Genomic DNA, 22,490 nt, shown 5'->3' on the forward strand with positions numbered 1-22,490 from the left:
AATAATTATATATTTAATGTTACATATTCAATAATAATAATATATTTCATGAATTTAATCATAAATAATTTTATGAAACCATTTTTATTCTTTAATAAAATCGATGAATTTGATAAAATTTCTCCAGAACAAAGGATTATTAGACAATAATTCCCCCTAACCACCGCAGATTGTTCCTTTGTTATTTCCTCTATTTTCCTTAATCTTAGAGACGTATGGGTATTCGAAAAAGAGTTTAAATCGAAGTTAAAGATATTTCATAAGTTCACTCTAAGTCTTAGGATTTTATCATGATTCCTCAGCATTGCTTAAAAATCCTTTACTTGATAAAATTTTCTTTTCAGTTTTGTATTTTTTAGTAAATTTGTAGTAACAAGAACTATCTTTTTAAAAACCAGAATTTCCGACTAACCGTTACCATATAAACAGAAAAATTACTAAAGGAATGATTTAAATATGATATATTTTGGTTTAATTCACCAGAAATATGCTCATTACCTTACAGTATGGTAAATTTTTCAGAATTTTCCTCTCCGCGTACTTTTATACGATAAAATTAAAACCTTTTTAAAATATCCTTTTAGTAGACAAAATAATTCTGAAAGCACAATCAACTCCAGTTTCTGTTCCCAACTTTTAAATGATAAGAAAATTTATCCAATGATTATATTATTTTATACACCTTACCCGTGATTTTTCAGAAACAGGAAAAAAGGTGCAAAAGGAAGGAATAAAAGAGAAAAGGAACCTTTCTGTGCCGGAAAAAAGGGGTCGAAGGTCCCCTTGGGGACTCCCCATCCCCTGCATCCGCTCCACACTTTCTCAAAGGGGGCGCTTCGCACACAGCATCCGCTGAAATTGAAAATCCCACGGGAATCAAGAATTCCAACATACAATGTATAATTTTCAGATTTCAGGTAGAGAAATCTCGATCACACAGGATGCTTATAAGGTGGAGCTTTTCATCAATGAATGGGCGTAGCTGTCGAGGCACTGGGGGGAGGGGGTCTGCAAGGGTGTCTATCGTTTGGAATTTGCGTGGGTGGGAGATAATATGGGCCCTCAGGTAGTGAGGGTCAGAGAAGAGGAAGTAAGAGGCCATACGATTTAAGAGTGTTGATTTTTTTTTTATTTGTATGAATAGCTTGTTACATTTATTTATACTAAGCGGGTTTATTATTCTTTTGAGTACCCATTTATAAGGGACATTGTCAGGACCCGAATAGCAAAAATAGGGCTCAATGTCACCTGCAATTGGTCCTTTTGATTCTCCATAATTTTAATGTTATTAAATATTTTATTTTGCCAGTTCATTTTTTTAAATTAGCTTAATTAATTTTTTCTTAATTTTTATAATTTTACTTAGAATATTTTAAAATTTTATTTTACGCAATCAATAAAGCGGCGTTGAAAAATTGTATTAAAATAATAATTTCACATAACCATTTAAGCTTTAAAAGCTATAAAAGTACAACCATTTAAAGCGTCTTAGAAACATATTTTAAGGTAAAAAGAATCACTTGATATCACACTTTTTAAAAAATAATTAATATTACCTACCAAAAAATGCGTTATGAATTCAATACTTGAAAAACAAATACATCCTCTTTATTTATTTTGAAATTAAATGAGATGTTATAGTAGTTTAAAGTGTGCTAAGAAATAAAAATTTGTGCAAATAAAGTTGTATTAAAATTTGTTTTTCTTTTTAATTAATACATAAAAATATTTTTGATGTTTGCACATGAAGTGGAATTCGTCCTTCTGTTATATGCTTTAGAAGGGCATTATTTATCTAAACTAAATAAATAATAGTTATTACGTCTTTTATTTAAGGCATTAAATTAGGCTTTTTATTAAATAATTTTAACTTTTTTAAATACTTGTTTATTTATTTAAAAAAAAGTATTTCAAAGCAGCAAAAACAACGACATTAGTAATAAAGTAAACGAGTCGTTTTTTTTCATCTCTAGGTTCATGTCAGTGACTACAGTATTAAAAGCATATTATAAAATAAATTAACAAATAAAGGGAAAAAAGTATACCCTTAAAAGAAGGGAGGGAATTATCAATAAACAGGAATAAAATTTTTAAAAAAGTCATCTGTAGTGTCAGATTTTGTGTAAGTTGAAATTTTCAGTTAAAAAAATTTAATAACTGAGACATATAAAGAAGGATGTTAATAGGTGTGTAAATAACTAAGAAGAGATATTATTATATTGCATACAGAAAAAGTACTTTTTTTATTATTTTGTTTTACCGCTACTATTATTATATATTAATTGTTGCTAGATCAGATTATGAACTGTTCCTACAAATAAAAATGACTAATTATAAATAATTTTTAGTTTTATTTTAGCAAATCATTCTGAAATATCTAAAAATTTATAATTTTTTATTGTGTTTCAGTGTCTTCTATTTGTTACTTTCCCATTGAGTTTCAAGGAACATTTCTTACGCAAACACAAGCCAGTGCCGCTTATGGTGGACATACGGTTACATACAGTGAAATAACCGTCGAAGTAGACTCCATACCTCCATGGGGAAGGTGCCATAGGAGGAGAGGAAATAATGTTATTTTAAAAGACACGTAAGTTATTTTGGAAGAAATTATTAAAAAATGTGTCCATATGTTTTCGTTAAAAGTATAAACAATTGAAACATTTTAGCAATATTTTTCAGGAGCTCTAACATTTATTTTTAAACGTATTTCTGAAAAATACTGTTAAAATATTTGCTTAAAGTAACAGACTTACACTGTCAGAAATTCCACATCAAATTACGGTAAAAAGTACCGGCACTCAGGATGTTGGTCCTTTTTACCGTGAAATCAATTTTTACCGAAACATGTTACGAAACAAAAAATCTGATTTACCGTAATTTTTACAGTAATAATTACATTAAAATCACTGAATCACTCAAGTTCAATGAACATTGCTGTAAAAATGGATTTTATAGTAAAATGGTTTTTGAGGAGCGCCGGTTCTTTATAGCGTAATTTGATCCGGAATTTTTCGCATTGACTGGTTGTCCTTGATGCTTATTTTTAGATTCTTCTTAAGAATAAAGTAAAAACAAAATGCATATAAGAGGTTTCAGATTAATATTTAGGTGAAGAAAAAACAAAAATATCCTTGAAGTCTAGCGAATCTCTAATGAAGAAGGCAGGACTGAAAACAACAAAATATGTTTGATTGCTGGAAGAAACGAAAAAGTGCTGTAAGTAAATTATAAAAAACTTCTCCCAGTTTCATCAGGCAATAAAACATGTTTTGTTGTCTTTCCTGTTTTCTTCAGTGTTACATTTCGATTAAAAAAAATTTTTTAAGGTGTATAAATACGTTACTTAATAAATGTAATTTAAAAATGAATTAAGTAATTATATTTGTTATTTTCTCTTAATTTAAACAATATTCCAAGTTGCTTGTAAATGATTTTTCTAATTTATTTCTTTTCTCAAAATTGATTACAAATTTAATTTTTCAGCACTGGTGGTGAAGATTGCATTAGATGTTTTCACATAACACTCAAGTCTCTAAATGTTATTCAAATTCATACAGAAGGTGCGTTAATATTTTAATTTTATATTGTTTAAATCAAATTCAGTTCAATAAAAAAAAATGCTTGTATTAAAATATTTTTAAAATATTCTATCAATCTTTAAAAATAGGTTTAGCTAGATGTTATACAAATGAAGAAGCAGCTAAAGCAACATGCCCGGATGAAAGAGCTGTTATGGAAAGACGTTTTAAAGAAATTTTATTATTTCGTAAGTTTTTATTTTTTATATTGAGTCAGTTGCAGTTGGACAATATATTTTTTTTTAAATTATACTTAAGATAGCTAATTTTTGTATTTTTTCCTTTTTTGAGTTAAAAGATAAAAAATAATGAAAATTATTTAAATTTGAGAAGAAAAGTATTGAAAGTACCTCCAATAAGGCTAGTTTGACCCAATGCTTGATCCAGGAGTTTCTTTGCCTTCTGGGTTGGGTTCAAAATTTGAAGGCTATGGAGTCGAACATTGAAAATCGTAAGATCAGAATTGGGTCAGTTGTCCAACGCCGGTTATAAAATAAAACAAAATTACCATAATTAGCTAAGCATCCTTGCTGTCAACAATACTTTGGCAACTTTTTAACGGCTTCTCTAACGAATAAGTGCTTTAATCTGTTGATTTTTTAGTTATATTATTATAAAATATACCCGGATGGCAATTGGTCATTGCTTATCCTTTATTTTTATAAGAACAAAACGAGTGGAAAAAAATATATTTTAATTGGTGTATTTCCCTAAGTTTATTCAAAGCTGACAAATGTCGATTAAATAACTGATATTAATAATTGCAAATTCGCGGTGCATATTGTTCTTACGTTTTGAAATAGTCATTGAGACCTTACCTTCTATTAAGGCTGTTTTTTGAAGGTTCTGTCGTCATACAAAATGGTGCTTTTTTGTGAATAATATGCTATTTTTATAACTGTTTTGAGCTTGCGACTGTTATGACTCTCAGATCAAGTTTAGCGTATCAAAAGCCAGCGTTGTCTACACTTATTTTGAAAATGGCATAAATCGTTAATATGGAGAAAAGCCACAGTTTTATGAAAATGAAAAGCGCTTGTGGTCTAATTTTTTAATATTTAAAAACTTACTGCAATGTTGCATTACGTGGGTTCATAAAAATGTGCAAAAACTGAGAATTAAGCAATGATTTTGATAATTTTCACCTTGGTGGAAAAATATCGCCAAATCGGCTATTTTTAAAAAAAGTTTAATAACTTTTAGAATATTTAAGTTATTTGTCCGTTGTAAAGCCCAGATAATTCTTCACGGCAAGATGATATATATAGTTTAAAATCATTGCATTGCTTCGAGTGTGAAGCACTTAAACTGTGGTTTTTTTATATATTTTCCTTGGCGACAGAGCTTCGAAAAACTACGTTGTGGAATAGTTATTAGACTGATGACCATTACTATTTATATTACGTTCCTCTCAGTGCATCTATTGTTATGAGGCCAACAAAACTTTGCACAAAGGTTTTGCTGTTACGGAAGTGTTGTTTTCTTAGGAATAAATTCTATCTTTTGTGATTTTTCAGGCAAGCACGAGCCGGGTACAATGATGACAGTGGAAGATCTCTTCTGTCCCATCAGTGGCCGGTTCAGGTTCACGTACTCGGCCAACTTTGGCGAGTTCCAGTGCGAACAACCTTATTCTGAGTTGAGCAATTGCCCCAATGGAAATGGACTTAATGCAAAGTTTAGACAATGCAACTTTCCAGATATGAGTAAGAGTTGTTTATTGTTTTATGTACTCCAAAACTGTCTTTCATAGTTTTAAATATGAAATGGGGAGGAAAAAAATTGATATCGGTCCTCCGTAACGAAATTGATTGATTTCATTTGAAAAATTCTATATAGAGAAAAATTCATTTTAAAGAGATTTTTACAGTAATTTAAATGGCAGTTAATTATTTTTATTTAATGTGAAAAATATTATATATCGATCCTCTGTAACGAAATTGATTGATTTCATTTGAAAAATTCTTTACAGAGAAAAAAGTCTTTTTAAGAGATTTTTATAGTTATTTAAATGGCAGTTAATTTTTTTATTTGATGTGAAAAATATTATAAAATATAAAATTATTAGGAAGAAAATAATAAGCATTATAAAAGGTTTGGAATGAGTCATCTCCTTTTGCGTTGAATTCTATTGTTATGCGATCTCGTTGAAATGAATAATGAGCGTGGTTCCAAAAACAAGAACAAAAGAGAGCGAGTTGGTTGCTGGGAAATTTCAACTTACAAATGTAATTTTCTTCAAAAATGACGGAAATCGAAAAGATAAACATCTGAAATATTTGTTATATGGAGCCAACAATTTCCTTAAATCGAGAACATTTTAAACATAATTTAGCTTTCCGATTGAAAAAAATTATTACGCTGTAATGAGACTTTATAAGAAAAATCTATTTAATACATTTTCTGTTAAACAGCTTTGGTTTAGTGAAGTAGCTCTATTTTCGACTTAGTTTGGTTTAGTGAAATATATGTACGATATTAAATATAGATATATTTATTAAAAATATATAAATAATTAAATTATTTAAAAATAATCTAAAAATTTCTTTTTATTATTATTATTGAAACTATTTTAACAGTAAAAGAAAATATAGTTGCTAGGAAATAATGGCTTTTATTTTTCAAAATTTTATAACAAAGACAACATTGATTGCGATAAAATTTAGAAAAATTATATTTTTATTTTCTTAACTGGTTTATAATATTCTTCCAACAACGCTACGTCTACAGATTTGAGAGGGGATTTATAAGTAGTGGTGCCCATTTCTTAGAAAGTTGAAATTGAATTTTAATTTAAATTTTTATACTTAAAGACAATTCATCTATATTTTACAAAACTAATTTCTAGTAAAGTTTTTTTTTTTTTCAGTTTAGTTGAAAATAATTCATAAGAAACGAGTATTGGTAAAAGTTATATTCTCATGCTTATTTTAAAACACTTTCAATTAGTATACGTATTCGATCACAAAGCTGAGTTCAAAAAGTTATTAAGTATTACACATTTTTTATGCTACATTGGGAATAATTTTGTTCTTATAGTTGGAAACAATCATCCGACTCTTTTATCTTAAATTACGCTCAAAATTCACAAAAAATAATATAAAAAATTAATTAATAAAAAAAGAATCATCTAATTTAATATTTAAAGTTGTTTCTAAAAATAAGTGAAAACGAACCGAATCAAACTAAAGAATAATTAAAACCATTTTTTTTAAAGCTGCAACAAAGATAATTTCATTTTTACTGGTGGCAACAGTCTTTAGACTCTTCCCGCTAGAATTACGCTCATAAACCACAAAAGACCATCTCCTCAGTTAATATGAGTAATCGATCACAAAGTTGCATGTCTCTACATGTACCGTAATTGTGATTACCTCTAAACAATTTACCCTCACTTCCTGCGAGGGGACATCCGATTCAACTTGTTTAGCCGATGGACAACCTGTGTTATGAATCACGACAAAGAAGAAAAGCCTAAAGAGAGTGGACAACACTACACAATCACCGGAAATTATTCCATTTTCAGAAAGTTGTCTCTACAACTACTTATGTTACATTACAAGCTCATATTATTCTACCTTCTAATTGCTGAGAAAATCTCTGCCCATCTCTGTTTTTCGATTTGCCCTTTCATGATCCGATGCAACTCCTGACTAATCTGTCCTCCTTGTTTCCATCGGGAATCAGGGCATCGTAAATCGGCGAATTAAAAATAGAAGTCAAGGATTAGCGAGTAAGATTTCGCTGACAAACGTGGACAGCATAACTTGAGATTAGGTGAACGGGATTCTTTTGAAATGGCGTTCACGTAAATTGGTGATTTGTTTATGATCTTTATTCCAAGTTAAATTTAGAGATCGAGTAATATTTTACTCCCACTTTTAAACCGATACTTGTTTTCCCACAAATTATTCGCCGTTTCATGTTTCATATCGTAGGCGTAATTTTATTTATAAGAACTTTGAAATAGAAAAAAACATACATTTAGTTACAATTTGCGTACGATTTTTTTTCTTTAAATAGAATTTTATGCGGACATATAACTTAATCATTTAGGGAAGAAATTAAATCATACAAAAGTTTACAAGTTATATCTAATCACTTTGTTTTTCTTCTTTAAATAATAGTAATTATAAAAATTCAATTATTTTTCTCCAGCTTTAGTAGCAGACTTTTAGGTTGTAAATTCAACAGGTGTTATTTTTAAGGAACTTGACTAAGGAATATGACTAAAGGGGGGAAAAATCGATTTTTTTTTTTTAGAAAGTGTAAACTAAAATCATTTTTTCATAAAATAAACCTTTAAATCTTGTTTCTGTGTTACTAATTATGCTTATTTGCCTTTTGAAATCTTAGACCGAACTAAATAATATCTATCAAATACATTTAAAGCGTAATTTAGGAAGGGAAGCATCATATTTTTAAAAACATTACGTTAACAATGAATAACCAACCAGAGTGATAAGTAAAATTTAGTTTCATAGTTAAGTTTTCAATAATAGGCAGCAAAAATTTTTTCCTTTTAGTTTCCTTATCTCTAGTAAACCTTAGATTTCAATAATACCCAAAGTAAAAAGCTCTATGGCGTTAAATTGCATGATCTGGGCGACCAATTTTGATCGCCAAAATGCAAAATTTAGCAACCCGGGAATGACTCTCGACATAGCTCAAAAATGAAATCGCTTTGTTCTTTTTAGTTTACAGTTCCATTATTATTAACAATACCCGTGTACAATACCCCCAATATAATTAAAAATAACCCGTGTTTTTTTCCACATGACGAGAAATTAAAACTTTGCTTGCATTTCGTGCTATTCTTTATAAATAATTTAATCACATCTAACAAGCATTTTAAAGTGTACTTAATGTGTTGCATTCCAACACAAAGTTAATGTTTCTTTCTTAAGGGTTTTGTTAAAACGATAATTGTATTTTTGTAAGTATAAATTAAGTCACATTAAATAAATCACTTTTTTCCTCCCTAGGCATCTCTTTTCTGTGTCTAGGAGATTGGGCTGGTAAGAATGGAGACCGATACATTGCCCTAATGGATTTACGAGACGAACCACAGGCTCGTCCTAAATATAGATGTGGGGTAAGTTTTCTGAATTGTTTCACTGAATATATAAACATCCATAGACACATAACTTTCTACTGAAACTAAACATCTGTTCCCGCAATAACAAATTGACTTTTAAAGTCATCATTTAAAGAATATTTCTGTTCTAAACATCAATCACGCGTCGTAAAATTGTATCTGGCTGCTTAGTTAAACAAATAGAACAAATAAAAAAATTATATTAATTTATAACTTTAAAAAAGAAACTTTCAGGAAAATGCAACGCAAAACAATGGTTACTTTTTGAAAATCTTGAGGTATCTTTAATTTAAAAATTGTAAAAGCGTAAGTTTTCTTAAAATCTACTATTACACATAAATTATTATTTTTTTTATGTTAAAAAGTTTTTTCGGTTAATTTTCGAAATACTGTTGTATTAGAATTTTTTTTGAGTGTTTCTTCAGAACTCTTCTCTCCACGGTGTTTGATTGAACGAAATGATATTATTTTACATTTATTAATTTATTTCTCCTAAAAATTCTTTCGAACATTTTTTTTAAAAATTCATTTGTTTCTTGAATTTATTTAATCTTATTTCTTTAAATAAATAAATTCAAAAAGTTTTCGAATTTTTTCATGTCGGACGATTTTAACTATTGGATTTTGATATCAGAAATAAAATTTTTACGTTGCACCGTAACTATGCCAAATAAACTACGAAACCATAAATATCAGTACATTGCACCATAAATCTATACTATAACTCAATATTAATTCATTTTATCACCCCCTTTGAACAATTGTTCTGTATCGGAATCGAGGCACTAAATTCTCTACTCTGCAGCCTCGCAATTTTGAACCCTATAGAGAGGACGAGGGAAATCCCTGATTAAGTCCTTAGACAACATTTTCCTGGAAGACTTTTTTGATAGAACTGACACACGTTTTGGAAAAGAAAACCTCCCGTGGTCAGCCCGATGATTTGAGGATTCTAATTCACGATCCATCTAAAATTGGAAATATTAATTTTATGTCAGACGTGGTCAGTGTACGAATAGGCTATAAGATTTGAACCTGATTGCTACATTGAGAGTGTTCCATGAGTCATCTTGGAACTAACACAATATTATTATAACTAAACTGATTTCTTTCAAAAGCAACATTATTTTTTGAATGATGCAACATTGCCTAATCATTTGTTTATTTTCAGCTCTATCGTAGAGACACTGTAACTGGAAGAGTATATGTCTCCTTAGCATCGGACTCCACTTGCATGAATCAATTGACATCTTCAATGTCAGGCTATGAGTCCTTGGTCCTTAATCCATGTAAGTTTACTCAACTTTGCGTATGAAGAGATAGTTAGAAGAACATATTAAAGGAAATATCAATAAAATTGTAAAAGATAGAAAAATAATATTTTTCACTCAAATTCTGTTATGACATTTTCTTTTTTCCCAGGAAGTGCATTAGTGTCTTCAACATTTTCTTCCACTAAGCTCTTTATGAAGTGTTTTCATATTCCGTCGTAATTTGAAATTATGTTTTTTCGCGAATAATTAGCTATTTTTATAATTGCTGTGAGTTCGCATCTGTTACTCATGGCATGACTGTTAGGTCAAGTTTAGCCTATCTAAAGCCAGCGATGTCTACCGCTTATTTTGAAAATGACGCAAAACGTCACTATGGAGAAATGCCACAGCTTTGTAAAAATAAAAAGCGTTTGTGGTCTAATTTTTTAATATTTACAAACTTACTCCAATGCTGTATTACCTAGGGTCATAAAAATTTCAAAACTGAAAATAAGGCAGTGAATTTGATAATTTTCATCTAGGTGAAAAAATGTCGCCAAATTGAAGATTTTTAAAGAAGTTTAATAACTTTTAAAATGTTTAAGTTATTTATCTTGTAAGGTACTCCAACTATGACTTTTTTTTATTTCCCTTGGCAACAAGAGCTTCGAAATACAGCGTTAATCACATAGTGTCAAAACTGGCCAATAATAAATCTCTAAACAAACACAATAGTGAAACAAAGCTAGGGTTAACTAAGAACACCGTTTCTTTCCCGATGCATTCAAAACGTGCTAACAATCAAACTAGTTACCATTGGGCATAAAAAGTTATTGATTGAAATACCGAATTTTGATAAATCACATAAATTGGTGCATCTGAACTGTTGCATATTATTATTTTGATCTAAGAAAATGATAGGCTGCTTTTAGACCCGTCTTAAAAAGGTCTCTTCAACGTTGAATCGTAATATCGGTACTATGAACGAAAATATAATGCAAAGTTTGCTGCAATTTCAATGAGAAGTTAAATTGACCACAGTATCGCGTAATAAAGTTTAAGAAGTAGTATAGCATAGTAAAACTTAGCAGTATATATGAATAATTTTAACAACTTATTAAAAGTGAAGTAACTTCGCATGAAATTATGGTTCAATTTTACCTACATTTATCCCACATAAAGAAAAAAGCGAATTTCTTCATCAGTTTCAAAAATATGTTTGGTTTCCAAAATTTTTATCAAACTTTAGTATGTGTTGTATACCATTTAACAAATTATTCAAATATCTCTACAATGTCAGGAATTGAACGTGGGGAATCATTTATATCGTTAAAATGTGTTGCGACTTTAAATTCGGTTTTAAGTTACCATATTATCGTACTTCTTAAACTTGTTTACTCCACACTGCGGTTTCTTTTAAAATCTGATTAAGTTGCGCAACAAATTTACTTCAAAGTACCGGTATTAAATTTCATCGTTGAACTGATTTTTCTGTTTGTGTAATGTAAGAGGTAAATCGTGTATGCAAATTTAATTTTTGGATTCTAATTTTTATTTTTGCCCAATTTAGTACCAGATCGAAGTCTTCCGGCTCAAGTGGAGAGTGCACGATGTCGTTTCCCAGAATGGTCTCAAGGACAATGGGAACATCTAGTCATAAACGGCAACTCTTTCCAATTTAAAGATCAAATAATGTTCCAGACTCTTTCTGGCCATTGTATTTTACGGGAGAACACGACTCCCACAGACAGATTTATCGTCTACACAGTAACGCAATGGTAAGTGCCGAATGAATTATTTGTACTATCACATTGAATAGTTTATAGGTGAAAAACATGCTGAGAAAATTAGCTTTAGAATGTCTTGAGTCATAAATGTATTTTTCCTTTTAAAAAATTCCCATATTTGATTCATGGCAGAATAAATTAATGTTAAAATTAACAGTTTCCAAAAAGAAATTTAAAATATCAGCTTTAGAATGTATAAAATCCTGAGTCTTTGAGAAGTTCTTTATTTAAGGCTGTTTTTTCGAAGGCTCTGTCGTAGTATAAAATAATGCTTTTTTGCGAATAATTTGTTATTTTTATAAATGCTGTGAGTTTGCAACAGTTGCTCATTACTGCTGGGTGAAGTTTGGCCTATCTAAAGCCAACAATGTCTATGCTTATTTTGAAAATGGCGCAAAACGTCAATATGAAGAAAGCCACAGTTTTGTGAAATTGAAAAGTGTTTGTGGTCTAATTTTTTAATATTTAGAAACTTACTCCAATGTTACATTACCTGGACTCATAAAAATTTTCAAGAACTGAGAATTAGGCAGTGATTTTGATAATTTCCATTTAGGTGGAAAAAATTTTGACAAATTGGCGATTTTTAAAAATGTTTAATAATTTTTTAAATGTTGTTAAATGTAATTTTTAAAAAGTTATTTCTTCGTTGTAAAGCCCAGGTAATTCTTCACGACGAGATGATATAAGATAGTTTAAAATCATCGCATTGCTTCAAGTGTAAGGCACTTAAACTGTGGCTTTTTTATTTTCCTTGGGGACAGAGATTTGGGAAGGAAAAAAAAAACGTTATGCACTTGGTAGAACAAATTTATACCCTAATTGTTTTAGAATTGTAACTTAACGGGTAAAGAAAAATCAGTCTTAGAATGTATAGAATCATGATAATCTTTTTCGTTTGGAAACTATCTTATTTAAATATTTTGAAAAATAATGACTTGGCATGTTTTCCTTCTAAGCTCATCAACTAACAATTCGCAAGTAATGATAGCTGATCCGTTTTTTTTTTCTCTTTTAAATAGTGGTGAAGAAAGTTACAACTGCATTTGGCTACAAAGAAGAACACCAAATGTTATGGAGTTCCAATTAGGTATGCTTTAATTTATTTTCAATCTACTATGAAATTTATCGTTAAAATATTCTTATTTAATACGAGTTGAGTTGTTCGAAAGTTTCTTAAGTGAAATTTATGCCATTTTCAGGTGTTGAGCCAAGTAATCAATATTCTGAAGACCTTTGTCATGACCGGCAATTCCCATCTGAAGCATGGATTACAGAAGGAAGTAAGTAATCAATTCTAGAATACTTTTCCAAAAATAAACAAAACAAAATTCTTTTTTTTTTCCGCCATGAATTAAAAAGTAAACCGAAAATCGAACCGAAGTGGAAATCGTTTTCATTTCAGTAAATCGCGAATTAAAATTTAGAACTATATAATTATTTGAAATTAAAGTTTTTTAGAGTTTGAAAACCATTTTTTTCTATTTTATGTACAAATATACGTAGTTTTTTTTTTCTTTTTTGTCAATTTCAATTAATTAATAATAATAAATATAAAACTTCATATCCTAAAAGTGTAATTGATGGTTTTTTAAACTAAAGCAAAAATAAAAGTCTATAAATGGACATACGATAGTTTCAGTTCTCAAAACAGAAACCTTCCTCACTGTCATCAAATCAAATGAACGCAAATTCAAAGCGTTAAGAACAACGAGAAGATTAATTTCTATGATAGCGCGAGGGTTTTAGATACTGATATTTTATAGTTTTAAAAAAATTCTTCTTCTGTTTAGTAATTTTGACATTTTTTGCTTTTCTTTTTAGGGTTGATCAAATTGCAGATGTCTCCGTGTCCGATAATGGGTGATTATACCGGAGAAGTACCGGGAACTCATGGATTATGCGCTAAAGTATCGTCTGATTGCAACAATCCTGATATTATGTTCTACACTGTTAGCAATTGTGAAGAAAGAGGCCATGTATATGAAGGTAAGTGATCTTAAAGATTGCTTGAAACTTTAAAGAGTATGCTTTAAATATAAAATTTTGTTAAACAACGACAGCATTGCATATTGTGTTAAATAACAACTTATCAGAACATCGAATCCTTTTCAGTAGAACTTTCGGTGTTTGAGGAAAAAATAAGTTGGTTTTTTTAAAAGACTTAATTTATGCACAATTACATGGCCTGCACAAAAGACCCACGTAAAATTTCATCTAGAAAAAACGGTTTTCTTTCTATGAAATATCCGGATGTTTTTCCTGACGTCCGGCTCTTGTATTAAACTGCATCCGGCTTCGTGCAGGTCAGAAGCCTTGAATCGTTAAAATCAGAGATCATTTACGGTTGGGTTATCTTGACTAAATTTGGATAAATCACGGGACATAAGCATTAAATAAAAGCGAAATTCGCTAAATCTGATGGAAATGGTTTATTTATTTGACATACTTTTTATACGTAACACGTGGATTCGGAAGCAAATTTTCTTTGATGTAATGCTAGGTGAAAACTAAAACAAATAATCATTGCGAAATGATAATTATTTCAGGGCAGTTTATCAACTTTGGTCCCATTTGGTAAAATTTTTGATAGGATGGAATGCTGCAAAAAAAATTTTCTTACAAAAATGTTTGTTAGTCCGTTACTATGGCCATGACAATATAGCGTAACTGAAAACTGATATCTATTAGATGACAAGTCGAATTAGTTGAGCTGGATAAAACGAATCATTAAAGTGATTCGAATCAATAGAATCAGTTCACTTTGAATAACTGATTCGGATCGCCAATTCCAACCAACTGATTCGAATCACTAAGTCGGATCACTGATTCGAAACCTGATACGAATCACTAATTCGGATCACTGATTCTAATCACGATTTCCGATTCTAATCACGATTTCCGATTCAAACCAATGTTTCGAATCGAACCCTATTTCGTACCACTGTTTCGAATCGAATCCTATTTCGTACCACTGTTTCGAATCGAATCCTATAACTGCGGTTTTACTTTACACAACAAAACACGAATTCATAAAATCTCCTTTTTGCTATAAAGATAACATTATTAAAGTCTGGCTGTTTTTTAATAACTACCGCAAATTAAATGCCTTCACGCACCCGGAGAAAAATTTTATATCTTATATTTCAACACCCTTTTATTGTTTTCATAAGGAAATATTAATTTACGAACAGGTTATCGATATTAATAAAATTTTATTTCTACGACAAAAACTTATGCTAGTAAAAATACGCGAAATGAAATTCCACTGACTAAAAAAATTTTTTAGTCATTTTGACATGACTTATGAAAAGACGTAAACAATAATGACGTAATAAAATTTTCTCCAGAGAAGGAATTATGGGTTGGTTTCGTTGTATTTAAAGAAATGCAACTCAAATTATTTTCAAAACATTGAGTGAAATTAACTTTTAGTAGTATTAGAATAAACTAAAAGCTACTTCTTCATACATATATAGAGGATCTTTGTTAATGTTTTGTTTACTAGAATTATAGTTATTTGTTGGATTAACTTTTGCTCATGTGATCGTGAGTATCTAAGTTTGTTAAAGAAAGAAAATTAAATACATTATAAATTGTTTTTTTTTCTTTAAATTAATTTTTCAATGATGATTTATAATAGAGTTTCAACACAATAATAGAGAAAGCGATCTACCCAAAATTAATTTGTTTGACAGATGTATTAATTACATACGGCAAGTGTTGGATAAAAGCGTGGAATAATCTTAAAACAGTCCAGTAATCTAAAGATAAATACTACATTTCTTAGGCTGTTTTTCGAACGCTCCGTCGTCTTATGAAATGATGCTTCTTTGCGAATAATATTCTATTTTTATAACTACTATGAGTTTGTAACAGTTACTGTTACAAACTCATAGACTGTTAGGTCAATTTTAGCCTATTTAAAGCCAGCGCTGTATATGCTTATTTTGAAAATGGCTCAAAACGTCTATATGGAGAAAAACCACAGTTTTATAAAATTAATGAGCGTTTGTGGTCTAATTTTTTTAATATTTAAAAACTACTCCAATGCTAAATTATCTGGCCTCACAAAAATTTGCGAAAACTGAGAATTAGGCAGCGATGTTGATAATTTTCATCTAGGTGGGAAAAAGGCATCAAATTGGCGATTTTCTAAAAAAATTTATAATTTTTAAAATTAAGTTATATTTTCGTTGTAAAGTGAAGATAATTCTTTGCTACAAGATAATATCTACAGTTTAAAATCATCGCATTGTTTCGAGTGTAAAGCACTTAAACTGTGGCTTTTTTTATTTTCTTTGGCGACAGTGCTTCGAAAACAAAGCTAAATGACGAATTCCCTTTTATCACACATTAGAAGAAAACGGCCATTTTCCCAAATAAGGAATGAAAAACTAATTACGAAAAGCACTTTATAACTCATTGTGAGGAAATTGACGAAACAAAACTCAAGCTATGAAAGACTTTGCGACAGTATTACCAAACTTAAGAAAAATAAAATAGCTCATTGTTGGAACTTAGTTCAAAAATAATTAGATAAAACGCCACAAATATTCCATTTCATATCTTCAAAAGGAAAGCTTTAGAATAAATAAAATCGCAATGCTCGTTCCCGGACTCACTCAAACTTTCAAGGTCACGGGGTTGTATGGAAAGTTTTTGAAGACAATGGTCATTTTTTTTAATGAGTGTGTTGGCTTTAATAATGATGCCAAGCGACGCGTGCGAATCACACGTCCCATACCGCACACCCACCTTCGAATGTCATTAATTGTTAGGCTTGGAACAATCGAACATTTTTATTCTTTCGACCGCAGAGCAGGTAAATTTCTTGGAACAAAAGGAAATTCTCTCAGGTTGGATTAGGTCCGATTGCGAAAGTGTTTGGTTTATCTGTTTATTTTCTCAAGCAGAGGAATTTTTACTACCTTGGTTAAGGAATTCTATGCATGATGATCAGAAAGTTTGAAGAAGGTTGTAAAACATCACGCAATGCTTGTTGTCGGAATTTTAACAACTCACTCTCTTTCTTGTTATTTTTTGATATGATTAGTTTTCGGTTGCATAAATTGTCTAAATACGTGATTTATTTTTTTGCATTATGTTTCTTGACTTATACAACACATGATTGATCAATCACAAGAAATAAGGAGATTTTTTTTTATGAATTTTTAAATCATTTTTAATGAGAGTGTAGTTAATGGCAATGTCAGTCAACATGTTAATAACTTCGGATCTCAGATTCTCACACACAAATATGCTGTGTGAATGGTTTGAAGGTAAAACATGTGGCTGATAAATTTGTTTAAACAATATTTTAAGTTACGAAACAACTAACATATCCTTATTTTGAGATATTTGAATCAAAATATGGTCATAATTTAGTCAAGAGATTGGTCGAAAGTTAGGACCCTTAATGTTAATTTCACTTTTAGCGAAGTCCGCCATATCTCTAGCAGAAAATTGAAAAAAAAAATATCAAAAATGTTTTGTTGTTGATTCATATTTTCGATAATCTTGTTAAGAGTGCTTAGTTTGTTAATTGACAGATTCAAGAATTCAACATTTTTTGTCACTTTGGCTCACTAAACATTCCTTTCCTCCTTTGTTTTGCTTTTCTGGGTTGCGTTTTATTTGGAAAATACTGTACAGTACGCAAAATAAAAACCGGACTTCCCTGAATGACTTTTGATCTTATGAACGGATCTTCACGTTTTAGGACTCTAATCTTATAGGTTCCAGGAGGTGACCTCGAATATGCTAATTAATTAGTGCAGATGATATTTTAAGCTAAGAAATCAGCTGAATAAACATCACGCGTTTTCTTTCTTCCCCGACAGATTCGGATTTCTGACCCCCAAAATATAGGGGTTAGCAGCAATCTGGGAAATATGGTCCAAGCAGTTTGGGCAGAAGAGCTCCTCAAAGTTAGGACCCCTTAAAGTTAATTTTATTTTCTGCGTATTTCACCACATCTCGAAAACTTTTTAAATTAATTGAAAAATTTTGGTGAGCAATTATAAAATTCTTTTTTCCCAAGTAAATTCCACGCAGAAAATAACTTTTAGTAAATAATTATTTTATTTAATAATAATCTAAATGTTTTTGAATTGTAAGGCATGGAATTTTTAACATTGTTTTAAAGAATACAATTTTACATTGCAAAATATAAAATTTTAGTTGAATCGGTCGAAGAAATAGAATTTTAAAAATACGGCTCTTGAAAAATTGAATTTTAAAAATACGGCTCTTGAAAAATAGAATTTTAAAAATACGGCTCTTGAGAAATAGAATTTTAAAAATACGGCTCTTGAGAAATAGAATTTTAAAAATACAGCTCCTGAGAAATAGAATTTTAAAAATACGGCTCTTGAAAAATAGAATTTTAAAAATACGGCTCTGGAGAAATAGAATTTTAAAAATACGGTTCCTGAGAAATAGAATTTTAAAAATACGGCTCTTGAGAAATTGAATTTTAAAAATATGGCTTTTACTAAAATTCAAAATTATAATTCTAATAGACAATTAAGGAAAACCACAAACAAAAAAAATTTTTTGTAACATTTAAGCGACCCTCAAAAATGTTGGGTCCCTAAGCCTATCTTAGATAATAAATCACCCACTGGAAGTAATCAATACGAAACCTGGAAACAAACATCTGAGATTTTACGTCTTTATGTACTATTTTCTTATTAACAACGATTATTTTACGATTCACTATTATTTTCTAAATTTAGAATTTTTTTTTATTTAGAAAGAGAATATAGATGTCTGGGAAGTTGGGAAGAAGACGGAATCCTATTCACTTACACTCAAAGAAGAGACATGGATGGATTTCAGTGCTTTGTAAGTCAACAATGTATTTTAAAGATAAAATCCAACAGATGCCAAGAATTTTATGAGATTAATTTTAAAAATTATTTTCTAGTCTGGGAAAGTGTTGAGAAATGGCGAAGAGGCTTTTATCAAGGAAGCTGGAGATAGTTGCATCCGAGGGGAAGATCCTCTTATTTATGGAATGAAAATAGCTAAGCAATGTAAGTATAGTTTTATTATGTATTCTGAGCATTTTGCTTACAGAGTTTTTACTATTTGGTTTTTCATACCACCATCATGAACACAATGATTGGAACATATATAAGGTGTGTAATGAGTGCCATTAAAATATATTTCTAGAATCTAAAAATGCAGTTAAAAATATATTGACACATGTAGTTGCAAGCTGATAGAAGTAAGACGAAGCAAAAATGTTATCAAAATATGACCAATTATTAAAATCACCAAGAGCAGAGGAAAGATTAAAATAATCAAAAATAAGTTTAGTAGGAACCATGGAATTTCATTATAAATTCGATGTTAAAAATCGATTCGAAATTAGTGGTTTCGAGTTTTATTAGGATCCACTTTTCAGCAACATTTTTTTCCTAAACTAGTATTTTATAACCAACGTTGAACAACCAATTCCGAGTTTACGACTATCAATGTTTAATTCTGCAACTTTGTATCTAACCCAGAAGACGAGGGAACTCCTCGATCAAGCATTAGGACAAACTAGTTTTCGTGGAGGATTTTTTGATGGAACTAACCTGCATTTGCTTTACATGGTGAGAAAAACTTTCGACAGTTAGCCGGATGGAAAAGGGATTCTAACCCATGATCCGTCTACCACTGTGATATTTTATGTCAGCACTATGGTTGCAGAAGCTAGGAGCCGAATTTGTACCAACAAGCCATCACTTGGATTTGAACCTGGACCACCTCATTGGGAGGCAAAGGCTTTTTCCGCTGAACCAACGCGGCGGCTCCCCTCTGCTTTTATAGATTTTGAAAAGATAATTAGTTCAATATTAGATTATTGGTTAAAGTATGATACTGTTTCGGTTTTTGTTACTAACTTAGATATAAATTTGAGGCTTCGACCATACTCCATCAGAATTTAAACCTGGGTCTCCTCATTGGAAGACAAGTGCTAAATCTCCCGAATTATTCTGGCACACTAGTTCATTTTGAAAAAAAATTTGATTTGTAGGCATATTTTTGGATAGTTAGTACAGCTTACCTGCATTATACTAAATTTTTTAACTTTTCTTACAGCATCATGCCCTCAACTTGCTCCAGCTAATTTTGTTCCAATGAGGCCTCCATGGAAACCTATGACGTATGCTCCTCCATCTTTACCTACCAGAGTGCCTATACCACCCATACACCCTGCACAGCAACCTAGGGATCCTTACTGGTATAACACTGCAACAGAAGCACCTACAACCAAACCTTGGAAACCTATTACAGGTAAATTTTATGTCATACTAAAACTTCTATGGTATTTATGCTTTAAAATTGGAGTCTTTAACGTACATCCTGCTGAATTGACTCACTCAGCTTAAAACAATAGTTGAATAAGAAAATAAAAAAGCCTGTAGAATGTTTATTTCGGATGGTAAAATTAGTGGTTGCTTTTAAAAAAAATTAATATATTAGTTTGTTTGGTATTTTATTAAGGGCAAAATAATTTAATATTTAACAGGCTAATTTTTCACAGAAAAACAAAACGTAAAACAGAACACGTTCTTCAGATTAGCATTTAAGGAATAATTTGAGAATTGCAGCTGCTAATATTTCATATGATAATAATGCTTTGATTGAACAAAAATAAATCACATTAAGACTGAAATGACATTCATCCCTTTTGTAATGTAGTTTTTTTTTACATCGTGTATGGAATATTAGTATAATCGTTTTCTTTTTAATACTTAAGAGAGTTGCAAAAATGTATAAAATGAATCCCAGTTTTTTCTCCCTAAATTTTATCTCTTAGCCTGAATTATATAGCATCAGAGATATATCATTTATCAGATTTATTAACGAGGCCTTTGGATGCAAAAGGTGGAAGATTTCTACTTTAAAGTAATACTTGTACCTGTTGAATCAAAATATTTTAGATAAAATACTGCTATAAATGAGGGTCTAGTCAGTGTTGGTATCCTTACATTGACCAAACAATTATAATTTAAAACATGAAGGATGCTAAACACTCTTCCATCTTTAAACAAGCTTTCATCCTAAAAAGATAATAAAAATGAAATAATGTATTTAATAACTTTTCTACTAAGTGGAAATCTCATCATCTTCTAAGTATAGTAATAAAACAATGCTGCATATCAGACCCTTCCAACTAAAAACATTTTTTATTGTAAATAATTTCATGGCAGATCTATTTTGGGAAAACCAATTTATAGCAAGAAATCAAAACAAAGCTCTCTAAATTGTTCATAGAATTATTCAGGGGTGATTGTGAGTCCAAGTCAAAATTCCGGAAAATTTCCTGAATTTGAGAAAAAAAACAAAACAAAAAAACAGTTTAAATTGAAAAAAATTTAAACAAGGTTTTTTTTTCTTCCTTTTTCTCAATATTTCTTAGTTTACTAAAAGTATATTTAAAATTTTACACATACTTATACCATTTACACATACCTATGATAACCTGGAGAAGCAATTAAAATTTACAAATATGTCTCTTTTTCTTTAGTTTATGATTATAACAACTATTTAGTGATAAAAAAATGAATATTAATCTTGAATATAAGCTTAAAAAGTATCTCTGTGGCTCTCCCTTACAAACAAATTAAATAAACTGTGTTTTTAAGTTCCACCTTTAAAAATTCGATTTCTGGAAACTTAAGTAATCAATGTTTTTTTGAAACGTCTGGACTTTCGATCTCCGGAAACTTCCGGATCACTGTTAGCGAAAAATCCGGAAATCAGGATTTTTTCCGGAGCACAATCAGCCCTGATTATTATAAATAAATTACATGACTTTTATTTATTATTATACATTATTTATTATTAATTACTTGATATTTAATGATGTTTTAAAAAAATCCTAAAATATAAAAGACTTAATATTTTTTTTAAATTTCAGGTCGTCCACGTCCTGATCCTGCAAGTGCATCAACTAGATCACTTCTAAATAATGTTCTACCTCTAACAACACTCTTCCTGCTGTTGATTTTTGTTCGGTGGCACCGATAAAATTTTATTCCTAAAAACAATTTATATTCATACAAAGCGATTGTGATTTAGCTGGACTAAAGACAAACCGCCTTTTCCTACTTTAAGATGGTTAAACGTGAACAGTTTGATTTAACGTTACTGTGACTAATTTTCTTTTTTTTTAAAAAAAAAATTCAGCAGCTGACCACGGGTGAGAATAAATTGGCGAGATGATTCTTCTAACACAGAATATTTGTGAAAGAGTGATTTGCAAACTTATTATTTGCTTAAAAAAAGAAGAAGGAAAAAAAAAAGGGAAAATGTTAAGTTACAGAATAAGTCAGAAAGCGGGCAAAATTTAATGAGCTAAAATGATCAAAAGTTTTATTTTGAACACTTTGGACTTCCTCGACTGTTGACACAAAATCTTCATTTCTTTGCAACAAAAGAAGATAATTACATTAAGATGTTTTTGCAATAATTACATTTTTGCAATATTCAAATATTTGCTACTGGAGTAGAATTATTTTGAATTATCTCAATCATACAAAATAACTTTGTATTTATCTTAAACATCGCATTTGTAAAAATATTGTAAAATAATTCAATTTTAACTTTGTTGTGATATTGTATTTTATTTCAGTCACTGAAACTTAGCAGTTTTTTAAACACTGCAAATTTAAAGTCATATATATACAAATATAAATAAATAAAAAAATCTTTTATAATAAAAACTGCAAAAAAATATTTATTTTCAAATGTATGATTTTTTTTTTTA

The 22,490-nt window shown here is 29.9% G+C and overlaps 1 protein-coding gene across 1 annotated transcript in view; it reads left to right on the forward strand.

Annotated features, from left to right (window-relative positions):
- The window catches only part of LOC107436289 (uncharacterized), a 50,297-nt gene extending 28,264 nt beyond the window's left edge, over window positions 1-22,033 (forward strand). The window contains exons 2-15 of the mRNA XM_016047932.3: window positions 2,410-2,590; window positions 3,487-3,563; window positions 3,671-3,769; window positions 5,099-5,287; window positions 8,567-8,676; window positions 9,851-9,968; window positions 11,503-11,710; window positions 12,742-12,809; window positions 12,922-13,002; window positions 13,544-13,708; window positions 18,477-18,568; window positions 18,651-18,759; window positions 19,817-20,011; window positions 21,642-22,033. Coding sequence (XP_015903418.1) covers window positions 2,410-2,590; window positions 3,487-3,563; window positions 3,671-3,769; window positions 5,099-5,287; window positions 8,567-8,676; window positions 9,851-9,968; window positions 11,503-11,710; window positions 12,742-12,809; window positions 12,922-13,002; window positions 13,544-13,708; window positions 18,477-18,568; window positions 18,651-18,759; window positions 19,817-20,011; window positions 21,642-21,751 — 1,802 coding nt within the window. The 3' untranslated portion in view covers window positions 21,752-22,033. The remainder of the gene's footprint in view (window positions 1-2,409; window positions 2,591-3,486; window positions 3,564-3,670; window positions 3,770-5,098; window positions 5,288-8,566; window positions 8,677-9,850; window positions 9,969-11,502; window positions 11,711-12,741; window positions 12,810-12,921; window positions 13,003-13,543; window positions 13,709-18,476; window positions 18,569-18,650; window positions 18,760-19,816; window positions 20,012-21,641) is intronic.
- Window positions 22,034-22,490: the final 457 nt, after the last annotated feature.

This window comes from Parasteatoda tepidariorum, chromosome 4 (genome assembly GCF_043381705.1).
Source record: "Parasteatoda tepidariorum isolate YZ-2023 chromosome 4, CAS_Ptep_4.0, whole genome shotgun sequence".
NCBI classification, from domain to species: Eukaryota; Metazoa; Arthropoda; class Arachnida; order Araneae; family Theridiidae; genus Parasteatoda; species Parasteatoda tepidariorum.